Genomic DNA, 13,178 nt, shown 5'->3' with positions numbered 1-13,178 from the left:
TGGGCAGGGCTGGAGTGTTTGCTTGGCTGGGAGCCAGGCACAGGGGCTTCAGCAGCCGCACTGCCATCAGGGGTCTATGCTGCTTTCATGGTGCTGCCAGAGTAAGCTGCACTGCCCCACCCAAACCCCAGGCCCCCCAGGCTGCTCCTGTGCCCCTATATCAAGTTTTCTCCAATGCCAAGCTGTGATGTGGAGTGGGCAGGGTTGGAGCATTTGTTCAGCCGGGAATGGGGGTCACAGTGTGTTGATGGTGGGGGCTGGAGGAGCTGTGTTGTCACCAGAGGTCTGGGCTGCCTCAGAAGTACTGTTTAGGAAGAAGCAGCAATGGCCGCTGCCCTACCGAGACCACACTCCAGGCCATTTCTGCGTCCCTAGATGGAGTCTTTTCCCAGGTCCTGGTTGCCCTAGATCCCATGCCAAGCCATGTTGCAGAGTGAGCAGGACCGGATTGTTCACCTAGCCTGGATTGGGGAGCACGGCAAGGTAGCAGCCACTGGTCCAGAGCTCGCTCTGCACTGTCTGTTGGCAAGCCAGCACCCATGCGTTCCTTGCGAGTGGAGTCTAGGCTTCTCCAGCCCTTCTGTCTGTCCCAGCTGTTCTCCCAGCAGCCAAGGGGGCTTGTCTCCTCCATGTAGGACCCCAGGGCTGGGACGCCCAATCTGTGGCTCACTTCCCAGGGTGAGGGTCCAACCATGCAGTCCTTCCTTTCCTCTTAGACCCCTCCCAGAGGTACAGGTCCCAAACTGATGCCTTTTTTTCCCACCCTGCCTGGTTACATGGCCATCTTTCTTTGCAGCCTTGGCTGTATAGGAGTTCTTCTGCCGGTTTCCGGGTAGTTTTCCATGAGAATTGTTCCACATATAGGTATATTTTCAATGTGTTTGTGGGCGGGGGGAGGTGAGCCCCACGTCCTCTCACTCTGCCATCTTGAGCCTCAGGTTAACTTTTTAACTGTATTTCAATGAATTTAGTTAACAGAGATATCACTCTGCGCAATGGAAATGTTTATAACGGAAATGTACGTAAAGAATTGAAAAGTTCCCACTTGTATCTCAAAATAGAATAAGCATCTCTGCCCTTTTTAATAAAACCACCAGCGCCTGCCCAGAAACACTGAGTTGTTAGATCTATGAAACATCAGCTGGTGTTTGCCTCAAGTTTATCTTCATTCATTATCCATAACCAGATCGTTCTCTTGTTTAGTGCATTTCAAATAAAATTAACACAGAGAAGCCAGACATTTTTTGTAATTCCTGAAGTTGTTCTGAAAAGTTTTGAAAACAAATTATCTAAAATGACAGCTGCTTTTATTAATGAAAATAGAAAGTGCTATTTCTAAAATACCTATCTATAATTATAACAGTTATACTTTGCACTTCATTATTTTGTGTACAATATATCTGTTAGCATTAAATGCTTTTGTTAGGCAACCATCTGTTTCACCCACGATGGATGCAAACAGAAATCTGAATGGCAGTTTTATGCCTTTTGGGCATTTTTTTTTTGATACTATATGTTATCCTGAATAATAATGGCCTTTTCTTCCTGCTGAGGTTTTGCAAAATATTGTCACCAGTTGGAACTTTAGTTTTTCCCCTATTTGTGACAAAGTTTGATGTAATATTCATTGGCTTTGTTCATTTGCGACTGGGCTAAATGTTTGGCCACTACCTCTTTTTCCAGCAATATACACCTTTCAATTTTGAGCAGAATTCCACAGAAACGTAATTCATATTCAATACCACTTATTTCCTTTAAACAGATCCTTGAATTTGGGCCTCTGCAGCTCTTTTTCTCCCCATTTCGCTCCCTTAGTTGCTACCATTGTTTGCCAGCAGGATTCCATCTTTCCTGCTTTCTAACACTTTCTTGCCTGTGTACAATCCCCGGGCCTGATTTTCTAAACTGACAACTTATTATGCTGTTAAGCTCATTTCTGTTAGAGATGCTAGTGAGAAGGACAGAGAGTACTAGAAACCTTCCTACACAAGTGTTATCCATGTGTCTTAACAATGGAGCCTTTTTCCCTGACATGCAGGGTGACCATAATGCCGCATTTAAGGGTGGGTAGATGAACCAGTAGGGGACATATTTGGAGTCAGAAGAGCCTCTGGTCATTCCTGAAATCCCCTGTGTGTGCCAGTCTACTATTTTGCTGCAAAACAAAGGCTACAAAGGTATTATAAATGTATATGAGTGGAATCCTTACCAGCATTTTATCCCAATTATGTAACTTTTGTTTAAAAGTATACTTTCAAAATGGGAACTAACTCCAGTGTGAGTCTTCTTTAAATGATCACCAGTTTCCCCCAGTCAGTAGGCTGAAGAAGACGCATTTAATACACAGATACGCATTTGCCCTGAAAAGCACTCTGGCAATAGATAGTGTTATTGGGGGACATTAATTCCAATTTGTGGCCATGGTAAACTATATTGTTTTCGAATGTTAAAATGTGTCCTCTTTAGCTGACTTTTTATCCTTTTTAGAAACTGCTTGGCTCTTCAGAGTTAGCCTAAGTCAAGGAGGTAACATGTGAAAGAAGTGAACTGTTTGAGGCTTATTTACCTGCTCTGTAAATATTGGTTTTCTTTCCCACTCCCATCCCTAACGCCAAGACAACCTCAACTTCATGCTACAGTAGTTCTTGGCATTCTAGGGTGCAACCTTTTTGATAAAATGATGGTAACTATAAACCCCCCCAAGAATATCCAATACACATAAAATTTGGCATTTGATTTCAGGACATTCACACACTCCATGGACCCTCTGTGAGGCCAGCATAGATCCCAGTTTCTGCACTAGTGCTAAAGAAGTAACCTTATGAGTTGTGCCATAATATCACTTCATCGGTACACTTGCTTTATAAAAGGCTTGTTTCACAGACTCACAGACATAGAAAACAAACTTATGGTTACCAAAGGGGAAAAGGGGTGGTAGAAGGATAAATTAGGAGTTTGGAATTAGCAGATACACACTACTATATATATAATAGGTAAACAACTAGGACCTACTGTATAACACAGAGAACTATATTCAATATCTTGTAATAAACCATAATGGAAAAGAATATGAAAAAGAAGATATGTATGTATAACTGAATCACTTTGCTGTATACCAGAAACTAACACATTATAAATCAACTGTACTTCAATAAAAAATTAAAAATTAAAAATAAATAAATAAAAATAAAAGGCTTGCTTCAAATTTTAGAAAGTTTTGAATGCTTAGATGAGAGCCCTGCCACCCACCCAAAAAGACACCAATTTAATTTTATAATGGGAAACATAGTAAATATAGTGAGAAAGAAATAGTGCAATAAAAATAAAGAATTTGAAACTAATTCCTGATGAGCAAACTCCCTAAAATATAGAAAGTTTCTGATATTCAATTGTTAAGTCATCTGTGATGAGTTTTCTCACTGATAGAAGACTCAGGGAGCTCCATATATATTCTAGTCAGCTAAAATAAATACAGCACATCCTTACATGGCAGCAGGCAGGCTGGTGTGTGTGTGTGTGTGTGTGTGTGTTTCTTTTTCTTGAAGCACCGCTAATGTGGAATTCCACTGAGAGACAACACAGTTCTGCTAAGGACATCTATCTAGGTCAAGGGTGTATACATTCCCCTTATAATGCCAGTCTAGTTTCCAATCTTTTTCAAATATTTCCAGTAATTACTGTCAAAAACAGAATGTGTATTTTTACATTTGTTCTTAAAGGAAATTTATTCTAGACATCTTATAGAAGTATTTTATTTATGTTGTTTCTTTTACAAATTTAATGAACATCATTGTGAATAAAATTACATACATATAATATACCTTTTACAAAGATTTCAAATTGGAAATGTGCACAAGCATAGATGCATTTGCAGGTAAATTACTGGCATTGGTTGAAGGTGAGTGCTGAATTATTGTTTTAATCATAAGCTTTTTTTTACAGCAGGACTGTGCAAAGGCTGTATTCTTTTGGGATATTTACAATTACTTCTCCCATATCAAGTCTTCACATTCAGTATTCTCCAAAAACGAATGAGCCTTGGTTACCATTCAATCCAGTCCTGGCCTCTGGACTTCCTCATCCCCAAAGTAGATAAAGGAATCCCTGAAAGGGCCAACAGTTTAAGATTTAATATCATGGTTTCTTTTTCAGGTGTGACCCTGGATTTTCTGGCCCAGCTTGTGAGATGGCATCCCAGACATTCCCAATGTTTATTTCTGAAAGCTTTGGCAGTTCCAGGCTCTCCTCTTACCATAACTTTTACTCTATCCGTGGTGCTGAAGTCAGCTTTGGCTGTGGTGTCTTGGCCAGTGGTAAGGCCCTGGTTTTCAACAAAGATGGGAGGCGTCAGCTAGTTACATCTTTCCTTGACAGCTCACAATCCAGGTGAGTTAAAGCAGGGTGGAATACATACAGAAACAAGATAACAATTGAATTCAGATCTATTAATTTTCAATTTTTTTCTTGTTTACTAATATATATCTTCTGATTTTCAACCAGGATGAGAGGAAGCTTATAGTTTATATAGAGTTAATTTGCCCTAGTTTTTAACAAATTAAAAGGCTCACTGATGACGTTAAGATACTAATGACTGACTAGATTTTTTAAAATATGAACTGTTAGCATCAGAACTGTTCTTAAGCCAAGGGCTAGTTAATTATTTATGTAGTTTTATTTATTTGACAGCTTGCAGAGGCTGATTAGATTTACTCTACATCTTTCCTTCCCCCAGTGCTTAATAAATAATGCAGCAAAAGAATGATTGGCGTTTTAACTGTATGTACACAAGTATGTAGTATACAAATATGTATAAACATACCATTATATTTGTATAGATATATCTGTCTACAAAACACATGCAGTGACCCGATCTTCTACATATATTCATACATCTCACAGTGAAATTACTTACATTTTATAGAAGAGGGATGAGTGGAAACCTACAGCTTTTGAGTAGTTTATTTAAATTTGTTCAAAATTCTTTAAAAGCCAAAATGAATATTATGGTTTAAAATGTTTATGCACACTAATTATAGGCAATTCATGTCTAGGTTTCTCCAGTTCACGTTGAGGCTGGGGAGCAAGTCTGTTCTGAGCACATGCAAAGCCCCTGACCAGCCTGGTGAAGGTGTTCTATTGCATTATTCTTATGATAATGGGATAACTTGGAAACTCTTGGAGCATTATTCATATCTCAACTATCATGAGCCCAGGTATGTTGGAAAACACTTAGAAAAAATGGTAAGGGTGATATCTCCTTCCTGGGGAAATCATCATTCAAGTGGTGTAAGAGTCCAGATGCTTTTGCATTGAGAGATGGTGAGGACAAAGATTGATGCCTCTTGCAATGAAAAGCTAGAAAGCTGCATTCTTGTAATTCATTTGCCCTACTGACTTCTGGTAATTTGAAGAAATTTATTCTCATATTCTGAAATGTGCATCTAAGGGAAATATTTTGATACCTAGGAAAGAGAAAAATAACTAACACTACTTTCCTTATTCAACTATAGTGCAAACTATTAGGTACGATTTTAATATGGTACTAAATTATAAATGCTGTTGATAAATATTTTTTAGCAATATGTGATAATATATTATAATAAATTATATGAGATAATAACTCATAAAATCTGATGACCAATATGTTTTTTAAATTTGCATGTAATATAATTAAGTAATGAATATAAAGAAGTTTTTCTAGCATGTATAGAGTCCCTGGCAAAGATGGAGTGGAGGCTGTATTTAAAGCCCTTTCTTCAGGCCATTTCTATTTTTCTTTGGCTTATATATTTCATAATATATAGTCACAATTGTGAGATTTAAGTTTTACTTGAAGTAGGGCCATCCTTCAGTTTGGGAGAGTGGTAATCACCATTTGTGATACGATTTCGGAAGAGTCCAAAGAGTCCTCTCCTTTTCTAGAACACTTATTGACTTGCTCACTGAAATTCCTTTAAAATAGCAGGAGAAGAGAAGGATGGGAAAGTTAAAATAGCACTAGAGGAGGTATCACTGTGACTTACATTCACTTTCAGATATAAAGAGCTAATACAGTTTACCTTCCTGGAAGTACATACATGTTGATCATGGAAAGATGTGAAAAAGAGTGAGGACTTTGGGCACTGAAGCGTGCATTGGCACCATGGCAAAAGGACAGGGGCAATGATGATAGAGTTTATATACTTTATAATTCTGCCTAGAGCTATCCCTTCGTTTAAGTATTTGCAAATAGATGAGAACTTTTATTTTCATTAGAAAATGAGTAGCATGTAACAGAGATAATAGTTAACAACTATTATGAGTGGTAAATACTATATGTTGTAAAATTTAAGAGAATGCACCAGCTGTGTTGAGTCTTTTCCCTATAAGGGTAAATGTAAGACTAAACTCAACTTTCTCACTCAGTAGAGACATATGAATCCTAAAGAAACATTTCATAGATCTCCATAATAAGCATTAAAAGAAAATTAAGCAAAAATCAAGATGATAATAAAAATGATGAAAGCATGAAGAAAATATCATTGTCCTAAGTTAAATTGGCCCAAAACACAATTTTTTCTAACAAGGATGGACAGCTTCAAAATTCAGTAATCAATTTGTAGCATGAAATTTAATTAATCTTTGTTGATATGAAAATAAATTATACATTTAATGGACTATTGCAAAGGTACGTTTAATCTTGTCTGCCATTTGACAGCAACATTTTTCTTCTAAGCAGAACCAAGGTGGCTTTTCAGCATTAGGTATGTGCACAGCTTGAAAGATTAAGATCAGAGGGGAGATTATTTTAAAAGGAGAACGTAGTAGTGGAACCAAGAACACTTTCATTTTATATATATTGCCTCTGTCCAAGAGACTCTTCCCTCCTCCCCGTCCTTCTTATAAATATTAATAAAAGGTGACATGGCAGAAGTAGAATTTGATATATTCTAGGCACTAAATTATATTTTATATGAGAAATAGTACAAACCATGTAAACTCTCCATGAGACAGTTAATTATTGATGCCTTTAGCCATTTGCTGTGTTTTCTTCAGTATAAATTGCTGTCTGTAATTGCTGTGAATTCCATATTGTTCCTTTCTGCCATGGTTGTTCGAAAATGAAGTGTGATCCATAAATTAGATATGATAGTTGGCTAACTACTGTTATTCCTAGCTGATTTCTAATAATTTCCTTACCTATAATTCACTCAGTAAGTGAAAGAACTCTATCTGCTTGATATTTATAAAAGTTAAAGTCTGTAAATATATCTAAGTTAATCTTTTAATTCTAACTGACTAGACTGCCTTGTGAACTAATTGGCATTCTTATTAATATAAAACTATATATTTTTGGTGAGACAAATTATTCTAGATTTTTCTTAATTATAGGGCTTGGTTTCTTATTCTAAAATTATTATGAAGTCTAATTATATTTTATTTTTGTCTTGATTATTGAATTTGATTACAGGAAATCCATGAGCTTAGTACCTATCCAAAAAAGGAAGTTTGAGACAGAAAGTTGACCTAAGTCCCTGGGTTCTCATCTAGGAATATTCTGATCAAATGGCTCCATAGCCATTCTAACCAGCCACTGTAATATGCATAGAGTGGTAAAGCAGAGGCTTCCACCCCACTCCAAGATATAACGTAGAGGTAAAGGACACAGACTCTAGAGCCATGTTCCCTAGGTCCATAGCCTGGCATTGTCAGTTAAAAGCTGCTTAACCTAAAAGAAAATCTTTAACTTCCTTATGCCTCTGTGTTTGAATCTCTGTCAGGGTATACTGATAATATGTACTTCATCTATGCAGCAAGAAGTTACTCTTTTTATATGCCAGACACTATTCTAGGTGCTAAGATACAATAGTGAAAAATAGAAAAAAGTCTCTGACTTTGCCATAAAGATATTATTATCCCAGTTTCACAGATGAAGATGCTAAGGCACATAGAAGTTAAATACCTTCCCTGCAGCTGCAAAGTTATCAACCATGAGGTGACAAAGTGCGTACTTTAACCCAAGAGTCTGACTACAGAGTCACAGTCTTCACATCTCTGCTGGGGAAAATATTGGTCACTTCAGTTACTGTTCTCACACACATATGCACTTTATTTTCCTTTAAAGTTGCCTGAAAAATTCTACTTCTCATCTGTTAATTTTTAATATTATATTTATTTTCATCAGAGAGACCTGTAACGGCTTTTAAAATTATTAATATTAAAAGAAAATTATAATTTTCTAATAACATAATGCTAATCAAATTAAATTATTAAATTAATGTATGATGTTTTCATTGTTGAGCCAGTTTGAATATATTTTATTCTATATTTGATATGTTAACATAAATATTATTTAATTATTTAATAAATAAATAAATATTTAGAAAAAGTGAAAATTACTGAAATAATTTAATTAAGTATTTAATAAGTACTTTTAATAAACTCACATTGGTTAAAAAATTCAGCAGATCATGGAAAGTACTTAAAAAATCATAAACCTGTTATAGCTATGTCTTTTTAGTTTAAGAAATGTTTTTTAATTTATATTTCTTTATTTGAACATTATTTCTCATCATTTAAAAAGTATGTTTTCTCACATTACAAAAAGTCCTACCAATTTTTTACTGTTTATATAATCAATGGTGATAATCATATTATTCCACCCCATATTTTCATATGCAGATTATTTAAAGTAAAAATAGATATTACTTTTAATAACTTTCAGTATGCAAAAAATTACATTTTCAAGATGTGATTTAATGTTTCTTTGGGTAATAACTAAAGATGAACATAATACAAATATGAAAATCAATCTAATTTCTCAGTAAATCCAACCTTAGACATTAAAGTTTTTAAATAATTTATTTCTAAGTTATCCAGCTAGTCACCTGTCTTAGGGAGTTTTTCTTTGCTCACTAGGAAGAAGGTTCAGTCCCTTCAGTGTACGTTTACTGCAAACACCTCTCCTGGTGTATAATTGTACACTGATGGAGATGAATGTTCTATTTGCCATTTGTTTCACGTCGCACCTTGTGTACGGATTTGAGCAGTGTGGTACTATGATTTATGGAGCTTTCAAGCAGATGTCATTGCAGTGGCAATTAATATATAGTTCCTGCTTCTGTGTACAATGATTGCTCCTGGAAATTAGATATTATTCTTAATTTTCTTCCCCATTTGTCAGATACAGGTTTACTGTCATAGCCACCATGACACAGCAAGTGACCTCACACACTATGCTGAACTCATGGGAATGAGGAAGTGCCATGGTTCCAACCAGCCCAAAACTATAATGTGTGTAACAAGCTGCCCAAGATCCTTTACCAGACTTAGGCAAATCCTGCCACATTGACAACTATGTTTTATTGAGTCAACTTTTCTGAGAGCAGCTGAGTGCAAGCAAAGTCACAGTTTTAGATGTGTTGCGAAGACTTTGTTGGAGCCAGACAGGAAATTGGAAATCTCAAGAATGTTTGTCATAGTGGGAGAATTATTTTTTTCAAATATTATACTGTAGGAAGAAAAGATCCTGCTATAAATGTTTGTATTTTAAGATAATCAAAGTAATTTGAATTTTTACTCTTATTTTCTCCTTTAGAATAATCTCTGTAGAATTACCAGATGATGCAAGACAGTTTGGAATTCAGTTCAGATGGTGGCAACCATATCATTCTTCCCAGGGAGAGGATGTATGGGCTATTGATGAGATTATCATGACATCTGTACTTTTCAACAGCATTAGTCTTGACTTTACCAATCTTGTGGAGGTCACTCAATCTCTGGGATTCTACCTTGGAAATGTTCAGCCATACTGTGGCCACGACTGGACCCTTTGGTAAGGATTTCATCTTTGTTCTTGTTGTTATTGTTACAATTTGCATTAAGGATTGAAACCCAAAGATGATCTTCCAGTCCATCCAGCACTTAGTCATTTGTTGACAAATATTAGCTGAACATGAACCATTTGAAAAGTCGCTGTTATGTCTATAAGTAAGTTATCTTGGGAAAGAAGACTAAAAACAAAACACTGGGGCTTCCCTGGTGGCGCAGTGGTTGAGAGTCCACCTGCCGATGCAGGGGACGCGGGTTTGTGCCCCGGTCTGGGAGGATCCCACATGCCGCGGAGCGGCTGGGCCCGTGAGTCATGGCCGCTGGGCCTGCGCGTCCGGAGCCTGTGCTCCGCGACAGGAGAGGCCACAGCAGTGAGAAGCCCGCGTACCGCAAAAAAAAAAAAAAAAAAAAAACACTGATAGATTTAAATAAATATAAAATTTCACTATATTTATTCATCTCAAATTTTCATTTTCCCAGCATTACATATAAAAACCCTCTTCAAGAAGTGTTAACAACTAAAGTGACTAACATATTCTCCCTTCATGGAGGTCCATCATGATCATAGTGAAAAGTGAAATCACTCTAATGACTATTTTAATAAAATTTCTCATCACGTGTTTTATTTTCATGCTGTTTTACATAAAGTCCAAGAAGTTTCTCCAACCCAAAGACATTATTTTTAGTCCATTTTATCAAGCAATATTGGACCAGTGACTTGTATAGTTAATGTCAGTGGGGTTTCAAGAGTGTGGGATTTCCTAGTCAAGATACCTTTCATTCTTAGATTTTTTTTCTCCCTATCATCATATGCAAACTTAATTATACATTAAGCAGTAAATAAATAACTTAAGACTATGATTAGTACTTCAAGAACATCAGTAGGATGACACAATAGCGATTACCTAGTTAGGAGGTGGCAACTTTAGTTAGAGAGGAGGAGACTGTGTTTGGGTAGTTCAGAGAGTGGATACAATACATTCTACTAATTGGAAAGTAAAAGAGCAGGAAGTTCCAGGCACATGAAGATCTGAAGGAAGAGCGTACAACTACAGGAAACTCTGTGGTACAAAGACTGCCAAAGCATGAGTGAGCATGACATGTTCAAAAACCAGGAAGGAGGTCAATGGTGCTGGAGCCCAGGTAACGAGGGAGCGGATGTCAGAAATAGAAGCCAAGAGATATGCAGAAGCCAGATCAGATAGGACTTTCTAGGCATAGAGATCCTAGGTTAAGTCTCAGGTTTGTATAATTTCAAAACTCACAACCTTCCCCACTGTGCAAACTGCCCCTCTTTGGGTTCCTTTGGAACTTTAAACATGATTGAGGAATAATTTTCTAAGAGTCTTTTACTTTCTATTGAGTCATGGTCAGACCAGTTTAATTTCTCCAGATGAATCTTGCCAAAAGCTATTCACTGCAATTGTCTCCCGAGAGCATATCATACATGACCCATCAGTGACCTTATCATAATTAGAGGTAAATTTTACACACCATTGCACATAAAATTACCTTTGATGGGAATTGTGCATGGACAGTCACATCTCACACACAGCAGGCTAAAATTCTGGCATCAAAATGACAGCTAATGTCATGGAAGTACAGCTGATCACTTTTGCTGCAAGCACTGTCAAACTAGATAGAATGAAATTTCTCTATGACAAAATATGAAAGGTTATATTGTGTGTTTTCTAGTTGATAGCCTCAGATGCTTGTTTTTATGCATGCTGTTCTTAGTCCTGGAGTCTTCAAAGAAAATAAAGGGGTGAAGCAAATAAGAACAAAGATGTAAAGCAAAATGAGATTTCTTGGAATTTTATGATTCTGCAATTTTAAATTGACCTGAATTAATAATAATCCAAATTGGTCATATACCATAAACTATCCCCAAGTTTGTGTAGCAGTTTTTCTTTCCAGCACTTTGAATACAACAAAGAATCATATCATGAATGCAAGTCCTGTATAATGTTTATTTTTTCGTAAATAGTTAACATCTGCTCAGATAAACTCCAAAGTTGCTGAGCATTTTAATTTTAACACTTGGGTTGAATACATGATAACAGCAGTTTAATTTCTGTGCTTTGCAAAACCCTAAGAACAATATCCTTTCACACAAGTCTGATGAATATTCTTAACCCACCACTGCTTTAATTGGTTGAGATACATTTACTCTGTGAAAGTACAATCACAATAATTATAGAAAACCATAAGAAAATATAAATAATTGTACAATCCCCATGGGCACCTTGAGCAGCGCCACAGGAGTTTTATTAACAACCACATGTGAGCAATCAAATTTGACTTCTCTGAAACGAAAAGGAGTTGTCTTGGTTATGAGACAACAGAGAGTATACTCTGGTGGTGATAATGAGACTAGAGAAACACATTAACCGCTTTAATAAGGACATGAAAAATGCTCTCTGCTCATTAAAATGAAACAACATAGAAGATTTCAAACTGTTCCCATTTTCTTAGCCAATGAATCAGAATAAAGCCCCATTTAATGACACCGTTTTCTCTCTGCTGCTGTTTAAGAATATATTGTCCAAGTTCCAAGTTCAATGTGAACTCACTTTAGTGATGTTTTTCAGAAATACTTATTACAATATTGAAATTCAAATGATGATATTGACCAAACTATTTATCATAACTACCTAGACCTAAAAACAAGTTTTTTTTTAAATGTAAAACCTTTGGAGCTTGTTATCTTATTAAGTAAAAATTCTTTGAACGTATTCAAATATGTGGCCTCTGCCGTTCAATGACCTGTTTTTCTCAAGGGAAATTTTGAAATGTATACATGTTCTCTACAAATGACTGGTGTTAAATTAATTATTGTTGGCTTTTGCCAGCTGAGAGTTCATTTGGTTCTCATTTTCTAACTCATGGCTTTCCATGAGCATGGATTGTTGTTACTGAGAGTGTTCTCCAGGGAAAACTTGGACAATTGTTTTTTCATTAGAAGAACTACAGTCAATATGCTATAAATCACTTAACAATATGTCATCTTAGAGCACATTTTTCCATGGGGAAATGAATTGCCTTTAATTATTTGTAGTACTTTCCTTTCTTCCATACATAGTATCTGAAATCAGAACCTCTGTCTGCTTTATGTTCTAAAAATAGTCTTTAAAGCCTCTTCCATATATTTTAAGATCACTAAGGGAATTATTTTAATTGAGATTTATTAAAGATTATTTGACTAATACTATTAGTGATAATACCAAGGGACATTTACATTCCTCTGTCTTATCTAGTAGACTAGCTAAGTATACAGGTGGAAAGGACATTGCTGTCATATTATCTAGAGTTTTGGTTTCAAAATGTGTAAAACTATGAGGGTATGGTCATCATAGCATATTAGAATT

The 13,178-nt window shown here is 36.2% G+C and overlaps 1 protein-coding gene across 1 annotated transcript in view; it reads left to right on the top strand.

Moving 5' to 3' along the window:
• The window catches only part of RELN (reelin), a gene marked incomplete at both ends in the record, with an annotated part of 529,938 nt that overhangs the window by 362,931 nt on the left and 153,829 nt on the right, over positions 1-13,178 (top strand). Inside the window, 3 exons of the mRNA XM_079711605.1 lie at positions 4,153-4,386; positions 5,052-5,213; positions 9,578-9,814. Coding sequence (XP_079567731.1) covers positions 4,153-4,386; positions 5,052-5,213; positions 9,578-9,814 — 633 coding nt within the window. The remainder of the gene's footprint in view (positions 1-4,152; positions 4,387-5,051; positions 5,214-9,577; positions 9,815-13,178) is intronic.

This window comes from Hyperoodon ampullatus, assembly GCF_949752795.1.
Source record: "Hyperoodon ampullatus genome assembly, chromosome: 9".
Lineage (NCBI taxonomy): Eukaryota > Metazoa > Chordata > Mammalia > Artiodactyla > Ziphiidae > Hyperoodon > Hyperoodon ampullatus.
This window is presented reverse-complemented; position numbering and strand designations above follow the sequence as displayed.